General features: G+C 39.3%; 1 protein-coding gene across 2 annotated transcripts in view; it reads right to left on the bottom strand.

The window, feature by feature from the left end:
* Nucleotides 1-2,016: 2,016 nt before the first annotated feature.
* The window catches only part of sema3e (sema domain, immunoglobulin domain (Ig), short basic domain, secreted, (semaphorin) 3E), a 35,312-nt gene continuing 18,114 nt past the window's right edge, over nt 2,017-19,214 (bottom strand). The window contains exons 5-17 of one of the 2 annotated variants that reach the window (XM_047350343.1): nt 16,978-17,071; nt 16,664-16,780; nt 15,378-15,520; nt 15,170-15,284; nt 14,974-15,043; nt 14,749-14,893; nt 14,193-14,418; nt 13,877-13,968; nt 9,327-9,368; nt 8,925-9,091; nt 8,557-8,624; nt 8,104-8,237; nt 2,017-5,460 (exon numbers count right to left, since the gene is read on the bottom strand). In XM_047350343.1, coding sequence (XP_047206299.1) covers nt 4,960-5,460; nt 8,104-8,237; nt 8,557-8,624; nt 8,925-9,091; nt 9,327-9,368; nt 13,877-13,968; nt 14,193-14,418; nt 14,749-14,893; nt 14,974-15,043; nt 15,170-15,284; nt 15,378-15,520; nt 16,664-16,780; nt 16,978-17,071 — 1,914 coding nt within the window. In that variant the 3' untranslated portion in view covers nt 2,017-4,959. Of the gene's footprint in view, nt 5,461-8,103; nt 8,238-8,556; nt 8,628-8,924; nt 9,092-9,326; nt 9,369-13,876; nt 13,969-14,192; nt 14,419-14,748; nt 14,894-14,973; nt 15,044-15,169; nt 15,285-15,377; nt 15,521-16,663; nt 16,781-16,977; nt 17,072-19,214 lie in introns of both variants that reach the window. The other variant, XM_047350336.1, reaches the window with a different exon arrangement.

The following is a 19,214-nucleotide window of genomic DNA, read 5'->3' as shown; positions in this document are numbered from 1 at the left end:
TGCTGCTCTGTTTAATTTTGACATGATGTTGGGATAAATTTGGCAATGGTGTTGCAAGCAAGTATGAACGTACTGCCTTTAGCATTTATAGATCGCGTATTTTTGTTCATGTTCTACCACTTCTAATTTCATCTTCCTTCCTTTGTGACATTTTCTCTTGAAATATAGTGTTCTGGTACACAATCTCAGAAACAGCTCTGAGAGGGGGGATAATTTGGCCTTCAGTTACAAAGGAATAATCTTCACAGAGATGAAGAAAAGTGTAAAGACTAGGCAATAAAATGACATTTGATGTTTTAATCTCGTAGTTCAGTTAAAAGGTTAATAGCATTTCATCACATCTTGCTTGCATACTGACCCAGTATTCCTTAAATTGCCTGAAATATGTAGTTACTCTTAGACATTCAAAATGGCCTTTTATTAGTTTGAAAAGCAGGCCATCTGGCATAGCTGTACAGGATCAGAACATCCTCCAAGAAGGCAAATGCCAACTTGAGCCTATCCAAAATAATAAGTCTGCTTGTGCACATTAGAACATGCATATTCAGTGACTACATTGACAGCTGGCTCCAAAGACCTAGGCATCAAACTAACAGTATTTATACTTGATAGAGAGAAAAGAGAGAGCTTTGAGGAGGAAGGTAGTTGAACTGGTTCAGAGCCTGTTGCTATGGTAGCCATGTGGAATATATCAGTAGCATGAATTCCATTCACAGACGCCTTCAGCACCCCGCCGACTCAGGTGGACAAAGACAGAATTTGAATGAGTTATGGAGTCCTAGTAAGGGAGGGAAGAAGAATTCAAACTAGTTGTTGGCTGTTCATATTTTCTCTTCTTTCTTTTATTATAACCCTACGTCAATTCCTTTAAACATGGATTAAACTTATTTACACCAATTCAGTTTCCTATTCAGCTTTGCCAGGGGACTAAAAAGTCTCCAAGTTGTCAGCAGGTGATTAGACCATAACAGAGCCAACACAGAGACAAACTTGACAGAAAGTGTGCATTCTTACTCCTTTGCCTTGAGTCAATTCAGGATTAGCAGCTCACCTAACACGGAGACATCTGAACCTTAGTAAAACTAGAAATTCCTACAGACAAAAAAGGAGAAACTTTCAAATTGAAACTCAACAAACACTATGTATACATTAAGGCTATCGATGCTGGTGAATTATTGCTATAGCTAAAACATGAACAGGAACTTCAGCTGTTTTTGATGACAAAAGCTTCTCCCTTGTTTGTAAATGTATGGTAAAATGACTTTTTATTGTTTTTCAGTTTATTAAATATAATATTGATACTCCTTTTTGTGTATTTTTCAGTGAATGTTTGAATGAACTGCTTCACCTTTTTGAGATTATGTTAGTAAATTATAGAACAGCCACAGATCAACCAGAACTGCTTTAGGTGGTAATGTTCATATCCCATTCTGGTAAGGACTGGTAAACACTTAGACTATCTCTGGAAGACATTACCTGTCAGAAATCTGCCAGAAAGTTGGACATAAGTTACCAGTAGGTATTTCAACAGGATAATGCTCCAAAACATTTGGCCAATTAAACACAGAAATGGTTTGCCAGATGCCAAAATCAACCTTCTTTCGTGGATATCAGTCCTCAGACCTAATTCCTACAGAACATTGTGGTGTGAGGTGAAAAGACGAGAGTATTAGAGATGTCCCAGGACTCAAGAGGTTGTGCAAAGATCCCTTTCTTCATATGTACTGCCCACAAACAGGGTTTGTAAAACATTTGTGCCACAAATCTGCCGCCCTTATGTTAAAACTATATATTTCTTACCCTGGAATTCTATTCGCCCATGGTATCAAGTATTCTTAAATTAAGGGCTTACATTTTCTAAATGTTTCACAGTGAGATTGTGGTGCTGCAATAAAACATGCCAAACTTTATGTTCTTTTTTACCAGTGTGCATCTTTACCAGTTTACATGTGTGTGTGAGCTCAGAATATCATTTATCATTTCTTTCTCTAAGCCACAGAGGTGACAGCAAAAAAGGAAAGTAGTTCTGTTTTAATTGCAGGCATGTTAAGGGTAAAATATACAGAATTTTCACAATACTGAGGTTTTACCTTTGAAATATTTAAGGATTATAATGATTGTATTTCTTGATGGAGATACAACAGACGTCTTAACACAGTATGAATGTGTCTTAGATGCAGTCAAAACAATCAAGGTAGAAATGAATAAATAATGCACAAATGGAAAAAAAGCATACATGACCTTACTGAGTACAGAAATTAGCACAACTAGTACAGTCATTTAACCAAAACATGACTTTAATTCTATCATCTCAGATCCGAATGAATATTCATAACTCTTGCTAAAGACATGCCAGATTGGCTGCTTTAACATTTATTTGTCTCTTATTTTCCCCCAAAAAATGGGATGTTGTATTTTACTGTTCATGATAATTATGCATCACATCTGCAAGATCAGATGGAGGTTTGTCAACTGTAAAGAAGGTGATGTCTGGAATACAAAAAGTCACAGGAGGAGGAAAAAAATTACAAATTGAGTATACGGATGTAACCAGATACAACCAGATCTTTAAGACAAATACAAAACACAATACGCACAACTGTGTCGCTTGATTAAACGTTCAGCTGTAACAGTGGTAAGAATAGATAAGTACAAAACAAGTAATATCCACTGGTAAGACAATTTATCATCTATTGTTTCAGCTTTTACAAGTGCATAAACAGTATTTGCATTTTCTTTACGGGGGACAGGGGTGTTACAGTTGAAACATGCCTCAAAATACCCATGACAGTGGTATTGCAACTTACATTTGAAACCAAATAAATACATACACTGTACAAAGGACACATTACATTTCTTTTCTCACTCTGTTAAATTAATGTTATATTGAATTAGAATAAATGTTTGCTGCTTACTTAGGATTGCCAAAAGTAGTTCTAGCTGCTATATGCAAGAATGATAAAAGAGAGAGAGAGTTTTTAAGCACTTCTTATTACTTTCTTCATATTCAGAAGTTATAGGACATTTTAGTCCAGGTGATGATTTAATGTATTTTACGATTCTGGTACGTTAATTCATAACGTTTGAGTTAACTGGAGATACACCTGTGGATGCATTTTAAGGCATTACTGCTTCCTTATGTGATATCATTGTAACAAAAAAATAAATAAATCAGGCACATCTGGAAAAGAATTCTGGACCTCTGAAATTTTGATTAACCCTTGGGTGCAATCACCACATGCCTGACGGTGTTTTCTTCAACGACTTATACGAAGATACAAACAGCATGAAAATGTCCAACCATCATACCTAAAGAGAAGAGGTTCTGAGTCTCAGAGATTAATTTATTTTTGGTTCAAAATGTGTGCATCAACACCAGAACAAAAGGAAGAGACCTTTTAAAGATGCTGGCTGAAACTGATTAGAGAGCGAGACGAGTCCTGCACTAACATGGAGTAAAATTCCACTCAGCAAACAAGAAGCCATTATTCTAAAACCAACATAAAAAAGCAGATTACAGTTTGCAGATGCACTCACAGACAGAGACCTCTTTTTTTGAAGATACAATGTCTGATCTGATGAAACAAAAATTTGAGTGTTTAGCCATAATGACCATCTTTATATTTGAAGGAAAAATTTGGAAGCTTGCAAGTATGACAACACCTTCTCAACTGTAGGGGTCATTTGCTGCATGAGGGACTGGTGTCCTCAACAAAATAGATGGGACCATGCAAAAAGAACTTTATGTGGAAGTATTTAGGTAAAAACTCAGGACATCGGCTATAAAGTTAAAGCTTGGATGCAGATGGGTTTTCCAAATGGACAATGACCCCAAACATACCAATAAATTAGAGTAAATGGCTTAAGGACAACAAAGTCAGATGTCTTGAAATGGTCATCACAAAGCCCTGATCTCAGACCCTTAGAAAATTTGATGTAGAGTGTAAGCAAGGCTGCCTAAAAACATTACCAGTTCTTTGAGGAGGAATGGGCAATACATTTCAGAAAACTATAGAGAAAAGCTTGTGGAAGGATACCTAAAACATTTGACCGAGGTCATGTAGTTTAAGGGTAATGCTACCTAATACTAAGGACATTTGTGTGAACTTCTGAATTTAAAGAAAGCAATATGAATTCCCTAAGAAAATCACCTCTTCTTTATTCTAACATTTAGCAAATATAAATACCTTTGATAATCCTAACTGACCTAAAACAAAAAAGGTTTAAACTGATTTAATGCCAGACAGTGAGAAAATAAAGTTAAAAGCTTTGTGTACCTTGTTATACTGTGTATGTAAGCATCTTGTTTCAACTCTACATTCTAGTGGCCATTCTAACCACACATACTGCAGCTATCGTTGCAATCTCATTCAATTACCTCATACCCTTCTGACAAACAGAACAACCATCTATCTTCAAGTTTTTGACAATGTTACTTAAAATACCTCAAAGTAAAAACAGGGGAAATAATTTACCATGCTTCTAAAAATTTTGTTTAACACCATTGTTTTTTTTTCTTATATCTTACAGAAAATGTCATTTCCCGCCACTCAGTGAAGGGTGGAGAAAGGCAGAGCTTTAAAGAAGTCTTGCAGGGTTTGAATTGATCCGCTTACATGGCGTCTTTCTGATCGGAGGAAACTTTACACAATCTTGTCCATCTCGTCCCATGACAGTCTCTTTTCTGTATTAACAGTGATGCTTGTGGTGTTCCTCCAAGATCTGCAGCAAATGATAGGTGTAGATCACACAGAAAAAGACAAGATGTGACAGAGTAAGCAGAAAAGACCTCAGTGGTAAATGTAGCTACGATTGTAAGGCAATCTGCTACTGTTTTTCTCTTGCAGCTCTTGTTGAAAATAAAACGAATACCTCTTACATGGTGTGAACACCGAGGGAGTATGAGCTTTAGACAGTGTATGTATGCGTGTGCATATGTGCAGTGAGTCTTTGTTATCATCAGGTGTCAAAGGTGTGCCTGGGAGCTCTGTGGGAGTTCTCCTCTCCCCTTCCTTTTCCTCTCTTCTCACCACCCAAAGAAACATACTTCCTTTTGGTCTTTTTGCGTTTCTTATCAGAGCACCACACTCTCTCGCAATATTCTTCCACTTTCTGAGCATCGCCGTAACCAATTAGTTGAAGGAACTCCTTGTACCAGAGCCTAGAGTTAGGGGCTGGGATTGAGGGTGGTTGCAGAGATCGGGGGCTGACGCTTGGTGCAGATGGAGGGACTAGGATGGAGTGGCATTGAGCCGAAACTCCATCTCGCTCTTCGTCGTTAGCCTTGCGCATTGCCGACTCCAGCCTCTCCGCTTGGAGCACATGGAGGTTAATCCGTAGCAATGTGTGTACATATCCATGTTCCACAGTCTGACACACATACACGCCAGCATCAGAGCTTCTCACGTGTAAGAACAGCAGCCCGTGAGATGTCATGATGACCCATTCATCACCTTGAACCTATACAAAGGCAAAGAAATGTTATTTAAGTAAGGGCATTTAGGAATAAATGGCATCACTGCTGCACTAGCACATCTCTTAGGGAGAATCATAATTGAAAAATCAATTTTACATTTAGACTCAAGGAGGGCTGGCACTTTTAGCTTATTCAAACCAATGACTAGTGCACTTTATGAGTATTATGACCAATAAAGATAAAAGAAAAAAATTCTAACAAAAAACTCGGAAAGATTAGTTTTCACATATTTATGGGAAAAACATTCTCTGCACTCAAAATGCATTTGCAAGAAAACAAATTATATTTTCCACGATTAAAGGCATAAATGTACAATTATGAAACTAGGTTATCCTCTTACATTATAAAGTCAGAAATGTGAGACTAAAATTGTCTGACGTTTTATTTTCCAAAGTGTAAGTGGTACATCCGGACCCTTTTCCTGTATAAGAACATATCCTGGGCGCAGACTCAATGCAGCCATGTTATCCAGACACATTTTTGGAACGTTTAGTGGAGGAAAGATTTTTGTAAAAAAGATGCACTAGCAACAGGGATACTGCATCCTTAAGAGAACAGAAGTAAAGGCCATATAAAGGTTTAGGGGTGATACACAAGTTGTGGATTGTGGCAAAAGTCAGTGCTTTAGGAGCCAACACACACAGATGTAACCAGGGAATGGGCAATGAACATACATATGTCACATTTCTTGTGTTGTAAGGATTATGATTATTGGTTAATGAACATTTATCAAAATTTATAATTGAAAATTGTAATTCAGGAAAATAGTTTTCTCAAACAAAAATCATTGCTTACGAATAGAAATCAGAGATGTCCTCTAGTGTTGTGATTATGGGCTCAGTGCACTTAATAATTACAATTAGTTCATTATTAATAACTGAAATTATTAACCAAAACCACGCTCAATGTCACTGTTTAATCAGCCGCTTCACCAGTCAGTGGGGGAACTTTGACCTTATTTTGACAGATAAATCACTCTTGCACTAAATAAACACAAACGCTTCACTCATATATATGTGAAAATGTATTGAAACCTTATAGCCCTGATATAATTACTACTCTAGTCCAAAAAAACCTTCACCTAACTAACTCAAAGCACAATTCTACACAAAGGGGATAAAATGACTACCTAATAATAATGATAAAATAAAATATATTCGCATTGAGGGTCTATGAAGATCAAACCAGCAGCTTTATAAACAAAATGTGCAATTTGGGTTAACTTGAAAAGAGAAGCCCTCCTGGTGTGCTGATGTCTTGATTTTCGGCGATCAGTTGGTAGATGCCCCAAATCTCGAACAAAGGGTCATAAAACTCTGAGGCGGGAACTCAGTGGAAAAACTGCAGTAATAAAACTAGGACAAAGGAGTGGTCAGGCCACAAGGATCAGACCACAGCTGCTTTGAATGAAACACTTTAGAAGTCCAACTTCTAACTCCTGGCTCATTTGGGATCAGCCGGGAAATAACACACGCACCTTGCTGATCGCATCCACGCTCCACGATCAAACTTCACTTGCACAGCAAATCAAAATCTCAGCATAAAACACTTCAATCAGTATTCCATGCAACAAGTTGATACCTTGGACTAACTACTGGTGATTCTAAATCACCTTAAACTATACTCCACTCTGCCCAGACCTCTACATACACCTATCCAATTTAATATGAAAAAAATGAACTAGATTACTTTGACGTTGATTTCTTCCCTTCACCGGTTGAGGATGGGTAGGTCTGAAAAAAAAAAAAACTAGAGGGAGGGGACCAGAGTGATACGCATCTGTGATCAACTCAAAAATGGTAAACTTCTCATCCATCCAAAATGGGAAAATATGAGGAACCGTTGCAGTCGACTGAATCAAAAAGGAGGAAACTCATCTCCTTGGAAACAAACCTCTGTGGGTTTTCATCTGCGCTGGAGTGTCAGCGGGGTCTTCGATCGGTATATGAATCTCTTGACCTTCTTGTATCAAACAGAATTCCAGCTTTCAAGCTCTTCTGGGAATGGCCGTGTGGAGGAAAAAAGTAACTCGCCTGCAAGTTTCTGTCGCTCCAGATATGCGCCTCTGTTGCATTGTCTCGTGAGACACGCTGAAAATGGCAATTAAAGTTTGGTTTCCATGGGTTCTATAATCCTGGGTGACATCAGAGCTGCGCATGTTGAACTGTGCAACCCAGTCGGTGTATCCGACCAAAATGAATGACAGTGTTAAGCCACGCTGGAACCAGAGACAACATCAGAAAGGAGAAAAAGGACTTGACTGTTGCACAGTACGAAAAAAAAAAACCTCTTTCCAGCAGAAACTAAATTTAGCATTTTAGAGAATTTTTATTTCTTTCTGAAACACTGAATTTTGGATTTCCATTGGCTGTAAGACAAAATCTTCAAAGTTACCAGAAATAAACACTTGAAATACATCATTGTGTGTATAAAACATTTACATATGTAATTCATTTTTAATCCTGAAATTAACTTTTTCAGACATGCCCCTCCCTGTATGCATTACATAAAATTCAGCTCCAAAATTCCACTGCACTGATAGAAAAACAAGTTGTACAAATCTATTGTTATAGAGCTGTTATTATACAAAAATATAAGTGGAAATGATAATAGGAATTTTAACATACCTCATGTTTTTCCCCTTCTTTCTCTAAGAACCAGAGGACCTTGGCTTGAAGTGATCGAGGGACACATTCCAGTAAAGTGGTGTTGCTCTCAATGCTGTATATTAGCCTCTCCTCAGCCCTCTGCCATTGTTCATCTACACACACACACCATTGCAGAAAAAACCATCAGCTTTACATTAGCCACATAACGAAAGGTCACTGCAGTCCATTGCTATCAGTCCTACCACTCAGTCCTTTATTTTGTGTGTGTGTGTGTGTATTAGGGGGTGTGTGTGTGCGCATGTGTGCGTGTGTATGTGCGCATGTGTGCTTGTGTGGGTACAATTGCACGCTGACCTTACAGTAACCTCCAACCAAAATGCCACATGAAGAGATTCTTTTTGCCCCATAGTTTGTTTTGATACTGATACACACATATACATACAACACATTTCAGTCATTTTATATACTAACCATCAATTGACAGTCCATTGCACAGCTGTACGGCGTTGCCATGGCGAACATCCTGTCGTCTGAATCGTCTGCTGCAAAAAGAAACCCAAAGATGGAATCATTTTAACATGTAATAAATGAGCACTAGATGAAAGACACTGAAAGACAAAAATTACAGGTGGGAGAGGGAAGAAGGGAAAGAAGAAAGGAAGGGACAGGGGATCAGATGCATAGTTATAGGTCTTACATAACTCCTGACTGTCATATCTGTGAGTGATAATGATTTGGTAAACCAAGATCGCAGCCTTGTGACTCTTAGGGCAGGAAGATTCACTGATAATGGTGTGAGCAGTTTATGTCATCTGCTGTGCAAGTGTGTGTGCTGTTACCTCTTGGTGTAAACTCCAGCAGGGTAATATCTGGAGCAGGTGAGACCATCCCAGGCACAGTATGGATCTCTTGCCAGGCAACAGTCAGCACATGCTGAACCATAGAGGTCACACTGATGTAGTCTGACCTGAGCAACACCCACTTCTGACCCAACATACAGCTGTTGCTGTGGAGCCAAAGATATAGATCATCATCTAATTAGTTTCTCTGGAAACTCTGTCTAGTTCTCATACAACTGAGACACTTAACCAAAAATAGAACTAAATGCTCAACTAGGCTAGAGTGCATATAAATGTGTCACTGTCTTGTTTCATAAATTGTTCCACTGTTGTCATCTTGTGGCAGAACTGTGAAACTGCATATTCTGTAGATACTTAAGAAATATTTTAAGATTATCTTACCCTTTTTGGTGATATTATGATCTCTCTGATTGGAGCTGGTACCTGTAAAGAAAATGCAGTTTTTGGATTCAAAAATAAAAACTGAATAGGATCACCATGATATAGTATAAATAAACAGAGCTGGCATTTCTAGAATATTATTTCAGTTAAGGCTTTCTGCCAATTTTCTATTCTATTTTAACTTCCCCAATTATCCATACCTGTCATATTTGTTTCTTATTCGTCATGGTGCTGTTTGTTCACTAATGTTCTGTAACAAATTTCTTAGGTATTTACAAGAGTGCTGTATTTATAAGATTAAAGGTCTGCAACCTTTAATCTTACAACAGAGAAATATACTACCAATCAAAGGTTTTAGAAACACTTTCTCATTTAATTGTTTTGTTTTTTTTCATAACCATTTACATTGTATGTACAGGGGTTGGACAATTAAACTGAAACACCTGGTTTTAGACCACAATAATTTATTAGTATGGTGTAGGGCCTCCTTTTGCGGCCAATACAGCGTCAATTTGTCTTGGGAATGACATATACAAGTCCTGCACAGTGGTCAGAGGGATTTTAAGCCATTCTTCTTGCAGGATAGTGGCCAGGTCACTACGTGATACTGGTGGAGGAAAACGTTTCCTGACTCGCTCCTCCAAAACACCCCAAAGTGGCTCAATAATATTTAGATCTGGTGACTGTGCAGGCCATGAGAAATGTTCAACTTCACTTTCATGTTCATCAAACCAATCTTTCACCAGTCTTGTTGTGTGTATTGGTGCATTGTCATCCTGATACACGGCACCGCCTTCAAGATACAATGTTTGAACCATTGGATGCACATGGTCCTCAAGAATGGTTCGGTAGTCCTTGGCAGTGACACGCCCATCTAGCACAAGTATTGGGCCAAGGGAATGCCATGATATGACAGCCCAAACCATCACTGATCCACCCCCATGCTTCACTCTGGGCATGCAACAGTCTGGGTGATACGCTTCTTTGGGGCTTCTCTACACCGTAACTGTCCCGGATGTGGGGAAAACAGTAAAGGTGGACTCATCAGAGAACAATACATGTTTCACATTGTCTACAGCCCAAGATTTGCACTCCTTGCACCACTGAAACCGACATTTGGCATTGGCATGGGTGACCAAAGGTTTGGCTATAGCAGCCCGGCCGTGTATATTGACCCTGTGGAGCTCCCGACGGACAGTTCTGGTGGAAACAGGAGAGTTGAGGTGCACATTTAATTCTGCCGTGATTTGGGCAGCCGTGGTTTTATGTTTTTTGGATACAATCCGGGTTAGCACCCGAACATCCCTTTCAGACAGCTTCCTCTTGCGTCCACAGTTAATCCTGTTGGATGTGGTTCATCCTTCTTGGTGGTATGCTGACATTACCCTGGATACCGTGGCTCTTGATACATCACAAAGACTTGCTGTCTTGGTCACAGATGCGCCAGCAAGTTGTGCACCAACAATTTGTCCTCTTTTGAATTCTGGTATGTCACCCATAATGTTGTGTGCATTTCAATATTTTGAGCAAAACTGTGCTCTTACCCTGCTAATTGAACCTTCACACTCTGCTCTTACTGGTGCAATGTGCAATCAATGAAGACTGGCTACCAGGCTGGTCCAATTTAGCCATGAAACCTCCCACACTAAAATGACAGATGTTTCAGTTTCATTGTCTAACCCCTGTAGATTCTCACTGATGGCGTCAAAACTGTGAATGAACACATATGAAATTATTTAGTAAATGAAAAATTGTGAAAGAACTTTAATTATATTTTATATTTTAGAATACTTAAAGTAGCCACCCTTTGCTGTGATGGCTGAAATAATAACCTTTTGCCATTTCTCATTGCACCTCTGGGAAGTTCTTTCAAGACTCTTTGAAAAACCATTTCAGGTGACCACCTCATGAGGCTCATGGAAAAAATGCAAAGAGAGCAAAGCAGTAACAAAAGCAAATGGTGGCTATTATGAAGAATCTAAAATATAAAAATGTTTACAGTTATTTCACACCTTTTGTTTACTATATAAATCCATGTGAGTTCATTCATAGTTTTGTTGTCTTTTTTGAGAATCTACAATGTAAATAGTCATGAAAATAAGGAAACCCATTAAGTGTATCTACAACTTTTGATCGGTAGTATGTGTTTTCATATTTGAGGTGGTAAGAACAAGAATAATGTTATTTCTGCCCAGGACATTTCATACTGCACATAAACTCAAGGGCAGAACTCCAGGAAATGCATGCTGTTTTTTTCAGATTTTGATTTGTTTATTTTGAAATCTATGTATCTTTTTTTCTTTACACTTCACATTTATGTACTACTTTATTTTGGTCTAAAATCCTAGCAACATATATGTTAAAGTTTCTGTTATGTTGAAGGTCAAGGCAAAACATTGGAAGCCACTAATTATAACTGATTACGGTAAAACTTTTAAATTCAAAACAGGTAAATGCAAAAGTCCAAAAAAGGGTTTTCAATAAATCTCCGCATTTACTTGGATGGTAATTGTCCAGAATTTTAATTGGACTTGAGAAGTGTAATCACCCATTTCATGCATTTCACACAACACACATTTACCTATGGTGAGTTTCTTTCCCCACAGTGGCAAGGCTTCGGGGGTGGATGAGATCTGCCTTAAGTACCTCAAGTCTATGGATGGTCTGGGGCTGCCATGGCCATTTACACGCCTCAACAACATTGCATGGCAGTCGGGGGGCAGTGTCTCTGAACTGGCAGAGCAGGGTTGTGGTCCTCATGCACAAGAAGGGGGACCGGAGGGTGTGTTCCAACTACAGAGGGATCACACTCCTCAGCCTCTCTGGGAAGGCCTTTGCCAGAGTATTGGAGAGGACAGTCCAGCTGATAGTCGAATCTCTGCTTCAGGAGGAACAGTGTGGTTTTTGTTCCACCCATGGAACACTATACCAGATCTACACCTTCTACAGGGTGCTCGATGGTTCATGGGAGTTTTCCCAACCAGTCCACATGTGTTTTTGTGGACATGTAGAAGGCATTCGACCATGTCCCTTGTGGTGCCCTTTGGGGAGCACTCCAGGAGTACAGAGTCAGGAGCCTTTTATTAGGGGCGATCCAGTTTCTGTACAAGCAGAGCAGGAGTTTGGTCTACATTGCCGTCACTATGTTGGACCTGTTCCCGGTGCATGCTGGACTCCGGCAGGGCGGCCCTTTGTCACTGGTCCTGTTCATAACTTTCATGGACAGGGTTTCTAGGCACAACCAAGGGCCGGAGGGGGTCTGGTTTGGGGACCAGTGGATTTCGTTTCTTTTTTTTGCTCCCTCTAGCCAAGACCTACAGCATGCACTGGGGCGGTTCGCAGCCGAGTGTGAAGCGGCTGGGATGAGGATGAGCTCCTCTAAGCATTGCCATGGTTCTCGACGGGAAAAGGGTGGCTTGCCATCTTCTGTTTTGAGAGGAGCTCCTGCCTCAAGTGGAGGAGCTCAAGTATCTCTGGGTCTTGTTCATGAGTGAGGGGAGAATGGAGTGGGAGATCGACAGATGGATCGGTGCAGCTGCCGCAGTAATAAGGACGCTGCATTTGTTCGTTGTGGTGAAGAGAGAGCTAAGTTGAAAAGCGAAGCTCTCGATTTACCGATAAGTCTATGTTTCTACCCTCACCTATGGGCATGAACTTTGGTTCATGACTGAGATCATGACGAGATCCTAGATACAAGCGGCTGAAATGAGCTTCTACTGTAAGGTGGCCGGGCACTCTCTTAGAGATAGGTTCAGGAGTTTGGTCATCCAGGAGGGGCTCAGAGTAGAGCCACTGTTCCTCCTTATCGAGAGGAGTCAGCTGAGGTGGCTTGGATGCCTCCTGGACGCCTCCCCCGGATGGTGTTCCAAGCACGTCCCACCAGGAGGAGGCCCAGGGAAGGCCCAGGAATGCTGGAGGGACTATGTCACTCAGCTGGCCAAGGATTGGGTCCCCCCAGAGTAGCTGGCAGAGTTGTTTGGGGAGAGGGAAGTCTGGGCGTCTCTGCTAAGTATGCCGCCCCTGTGACCCTGTCCCAGATAAATCGGAAGACGACAAGAGTATTTTTTTCCTGTTATGCATGCAGTCAGACACCAATAACAGTTGCTCTCTTGCTAAGGTGAACCTGTCATGTAAGCCAAGCTTGTTGAAGAGGTGGATTTTCAAACCACAGAGTCTCTTTTCAATGTAAAACCTGTTCCATCTTGTAGGTTACAAGTGCCTCAGGAGTTTTTCTAATAGCTGAACTTGTCCAGGAATGTAATTGAATTTGTATGCGCTTTCATCACTTCATAGTTACATTATATTTATAGTCTTTGTGGCAAACAAAATAGAAAACCAGTTTTTGATTTGTAACACAAACACCTAGTCACACATATAAAATAACAATTAAATATTTTCTTTTTAATTGTCTTCCATCACTCAAACCTGTCACATTGTGCCCCTGAAGTAAGAGTTATACCTCCTATGTCAGTAAGCCAAGCAAATACCACAGCCAAGTCCAGTTTATATGTGTTCAGCCTGAAAAGATTTTTATATGAAATACGAAGTACCTTGAAAATTTGCAGCTCCTCCAGCAACACCTCCTCTATAGTGTCTGTGTCTTTGTTGTAGATGGTGATAACTTTCAGAACCACAGAGTCATCTAACAACGGAAAACAGTTAGGCTGCATTGTTGCTCCTTTAAATGATTTATAGACAATGAAATGTTAATGCTCTTGCTATATTGTGCAATCAGTTTGTAAAAATCGAAAAATCTCTTGTTGGTAAATTTACAATATAGCAAATCTGTAGTCTTTAGTCTTTTAATTTCAGACTAACAATTTCTAAATCTTACACTTTTGTATAGCATGATACTTTATGTTTTACCAGTGCCAATGTAAAGAACATGGTAGTGTCCATCTTGTGCTTGGACCCGGTCTACTGCGATTTGGGTCAGCTTTCTTCTGCCTGGCTCTGTCTGCAGGAGAATAGGTCTGTGGTGACGTGGAAGGACTGGACGGTACATCACAGGATGAGAGCGCACAAACCGCAAAACCTCATCTGGAAACTCCTTTGAGCTTGAGAAGCCTCCGCCATTCACTTTACTGGCACACTGTTAACAAGATGGGTTATCAGAAATAAATAGAGATGGGGAGATTTACCAGCAGACAAAAGAATACTAATTACTTCATCAGCACTTGGCAGTGCATGAAGAAAAAAGAAATTCATTAGTCAGATTCAGATTATCCCTGGTGTGAATTGTTGAGCAGCTACAACTGTTTGGGCATTCAGAAAAGCTGCCTAATATTCTTTCAACATTGTTTGCTTGACAGGACATCTATTGTGGATACAAACTGGGTGAAATGGAGAGCGTTGAGAGAGAATAATGTTGGGCAATCTGGTAATTATGTCTATTATATCTTATAAAAGATTAAAGGCTCACAGATCCAGGTCGAGGGTAGGGGACTCTGCCCTCATAGGGCGTCCAGTGATGCTCAAGTCTTTCCCGGTAGGCAAATGGTCCATTGAAGCCTGCTCTTATGTCTTCCATGTGATACATGCACACTGCATAGCCCTTAAACACGGTACTGTAAGAGAAGGTTTAATGATGATTTTAATGGATAAAGAATATACTGTATATGTAATTTTGGAGGCACCCTTCACTCACCTTGTTGTGCTAAAGAGGCCAAAAATCTCTGGGTTCTTTTCATCTTTCTTGGTGAGCACAAACACATCCTCTAAAACAAAACAGACAAAAGTTTTGGCAATTCTTTTGATATTGTGCAACTTAATATCCATTCCTCATAGATAATTATGTGTGCTCGATCTTTGATGGCAGATAAAACATATTGCTATATCCTTACCAAGATCATCAAAGTGTGTATCAATGCCATTTGGTCCAGGCACAGAGCAGATGAGGCGAGTTTTCAGAAAAGAGCTCCATCTGTTCACCAGCATTCTCTGTCCTCCTTGGTCATTCTGAGAGATGAAACCGGTTCAGATTGTGATTTTACCTCTTAGAATTGACCAAATTATGCTTACAGTCATTTTTAATGATATAGGCATTCTCACCGCACACATTCGCCCAATGCGGGTAAGGACTCCCCGGTTCACTCCTTCCCCGTCAGTCTCCCGCTCAGTGAAGAAGAAGTAAACTTTATCATCATCTCTGTCATCGTTGTCGGGGATAACTGCTGAACCCACAAACTTAGGTTCTACAGGAAGAATGTTTCATTAAAAAAGTTAAAAAAACAAAATGAAAAACATTTTCATTGTTGTAAGGACTTAACTATGTTTTTTTTTTATTTAAAGTATAAATACCCCTTGAACCATTTCACATTTTGTTATTTTACATCCACAGACTTCAGTGTGTTTTATTACGAGTTCATGTTACAGACACACATTGGTACATAAGTGTAAAGTGAATGAAAAAAAGATAAACTGTTTTCAAATTTAAACAAAATGTTAACGTCTGGTGTGCATTTGTATACAGCCCATTAACTCTGATATCCCAGAATAAAATCTAGTTAAATTGATATTTTCAGCATACCAGCAAACCCTGAACACACTATCCTCACAGTTAAACGTGGTGATGGCAACATCAAGCTGCAGGGATGCTGTTCTTCAGTGGGGACACTAAAACCTATCAGAGCTGTTAAGATAATACTGAAATCCTGGAAAATTGTGTTAATAGCTGTTAAAAACTTGAAACAAACTTCAAAAAGAACTATAGTTATTGGAGCGAAGGGTGGTTTTGCAAAGATAACTCAGGGGGAGTAAAGATATATGCACACCACACTTTTCAGATTAAAAAAAATGAATCTGCCATTTATATACACATATGCACTACTTTCTATCTATCACATAAAAATGTGGTTGTGATGTGACAAAGTTTGGAAAGTTAAAATTTGTATATTTTTGCGAGGCACTGTATTTAACATTTGAATCTTGTATCAAAGTAGAGACAGTATTCCATTTGCATCCTGTTCTTCAAATTAATCAAACTGATTATTGGTGTTTCCATTAATTTCAGATTTAGGTTCCCATATGAGTAGTTTCTCTTCTGTTGAACTTCTTCTAAGCTTTGCTTAATCCATAGCCCTATCAGCCAGGTCATAACAGCAGTAAGGCCTTTTGAAACCAGTGAGAAATTGCTTATAAGAACTCTGACTGCGACTGACCATAAAAGTCCCTAAATACTAAATATTGGCAAGTCTGCAGGAAACCCCAGATATAGTTTTTACATGCCAAAAATGATCAAATCTGTTTTGTGTGATAAACTGGACTCCCTCAGAATCACTTATTATAATTTAATGGCATTCATGAAGAAATGTAATGTTCTTTTTAAGTCAACCAACCATTGAGCTGCTGCCTGTCGTTTCTTTCTGTGCGTGTGAAAGTGTTGTTGTTGAGTCGACACAAAGCACCATCATTCTCCCAGTAGTCAGTGTACAGGCCAATATAGAGCTCTCCTCCTAAATAACACAGAAAGAAAGAGAAAGAATGCAAACGTTTTCAATAAATTCAAAGTACTGATAGGATATTGGCCACAGGGTGGCAGTATTTACTTTTAAGAAGTGAATTAGTTCTACTTGAAAGTGAACTGAAATGAAGACTACTTTTAGCTCAGCTAATGCTGAAATTTGAAATTGAATGATTAGTTATGTCTTACTGCACATTGTTGACATGCAGGAACTGTTGGGGTCGTACGGACAGCGTCCCTTCCCGCTCATAACACTCTCCTCTTCAAAAGCAAACATTGTTTCCTTGGGGCAAAACACAAACACAATATTAATTTATAATAATTTCCTCACATATTTGCCTGAACATAAATGTCACAGCTGCACTCTGAACAGCAGAGGCTCTAACATAAGAGAGACTAATCACAGAGGAGGGTGTCGGGAACAAGTGACACAAAAGAATTCAAATAAGGATCATAAAGTGATGGGTAGAGAAGGAAAGAAGATAGATGAGAAATGAAGCGAGGGATGACCGAATAAATGACTGCCACATACAAGTGTATATACAGCTTCGCTCTGCTTTTTATTGTTTTGGAATCCTTACTCCCACTCATCTGCACTGCAGGCAGCTGAAGTGCACTCACACACGCACGCGTGCGCGCGCACACACACACACACACACATGCACAGTTACAAAATGAGCTCCATGTAGAACCACAAGTCATATTATGTGGGTCACCACAAAAATCTTGACAGTTACTGGCATTTCAAGGTTGTAATGTCACATTCTGTCTTTATTTATGAGTACCCACAGAATCCAACTCTTCTGTGGCTATATGGCATCAACACAAGTTAGTTTTTATCATAAACACGTCCATCATGGAAGGTGATCTATCAAAAGAAAATGCAAAATTGGCAGATAAAGGTAACTAAATGTTGTTTTGATTTTAAATGATTTAAAAAGTAGGAATATTTTTTCTTTAATTACAATGTCTGATGGATACATATATAATTCATCTGGCAGTGTCTGACATGATCAATAGCAGTTTATCATGATGGAATTTATGGTAATGTAAATATCATTCTTCTCAGTATTTATGCTTACTGTGGGCTAAATGTAATGCCATATGCCACTTGTAAGATTTGTGGAGGGTAGTTAGGTTAAGTGGTTTTCTATACTCCCATTAATCAGCCACATTGATGTAGTTATGCTGACCAATGAGCATTCCTGAACCGAGTGATGGCTCAGTGTTGTTTCTGTCTAAAAGCTGCGGCTGGCCTAGTTGACCTCTTGTAAAAGTGTTAGTGTGCCAGGTAGAAAGCTTTTTACCTCTCCTCTTTCTAAACACAGCACAGATACATACCTAAACTGTCCTACGTTTCACATGTGAAAAATATGTCACACTGTGTCCATACATGCTAGTGTTGATGTATGTAGCCAGTTTTGGTTGTACACCACAGTGCATGAAAGATAAGCAAGTTCAGTCCACATGCTGCATTAAACATGCATTAATCTTTTTTGAGCAAGAAGCCTCCTCCCACCTTCAGAGAGTAGTACCTGTGCTAATCTACTTATTTACAGGAGCAGGAGCGATGCCAGCTTTTTAAAAATATGAACAAGGGATCTGATCCAAATTCCAGTTTGTCTCCTTAAAAGACATAATTCCTGCACTTACTCAGTGCACTTCTTGGTGCAAGGTGCATGAATCCAACAGCAACAGAATTAAAAATGTTGATTACATTTACAATAAAAAACTTAAACGTTTTCTTAAATGGCTAACCTGTTAGTATTTTGCTATAGAAGCAAGCGCAAAATGAAGATATTTAAAAGGGTAATTCAGATTTTAAACAAGCCAGTTTTCTATCATGCTATGTTTGCTGGTGTTAAGAAAAACAGGATGTAAACGTGAAGTCCTGTCCTGACTTTGAAATAAGTGTGTTGCTTTTGTTGCACCCCTGTCCTCAAGCACACATACGCACTTCGCATATGACTATGTGCTTGGGATTCACGGTGTTCAACTGCATCAAGACCAAGTACATTACTTTTGCAGTAATTTCCATGCTCTATAAGTGCCCCCGAATTGTCAAATAAGTATTCCATCCATCCATCCAGCCATCCATCCATCCATCCAGCCAAGAAGTGGGGTACACCCTGGACATGCCAGTAATTATTAGCTGAATTATTCCGAAAATACACTTGCTATAGGTTAGGGTTTCAAGCATCCAGCATCCCAGTGTTGGTGAAACATCTGAATAGCATAGAATGCAATTAGGAATTTTATTACTGAGCTCAAATATTTGAGTTGCAGTTGCATTGATTCTGTAGTAATGGTTCATATATAAGAGAGCCAGTGTGTGTGGTGGAATTTTTCATATTCCTGTCTAGTACAGATGAGGTGAGTATAACTTATAATAACTTCACGGAGCCTCACTCCAAACAGTCCCTTTC

Source organism: Girardinichthys multiradiatus, chromosome 2 (assembly GCF_021462225.1).
Source record: "Girardinichthys multiradiatus isolate DD_20200921_A chromosome 2, DD_fGirMul_XY1, whole genome shotgun sequence".
In the NCBI taxonomy this organism is placed as follows: domain Eukaryota; kingdom Metazoa; phylum Chordata; class Actinopteri; order Cyprinodontiformes; family Goodeidae; genus Girardinichthys; species Girardinichthys multiradiatus.
This window is presented reverse-complemented; position numbering and strand designations above follow the sequence as displayed.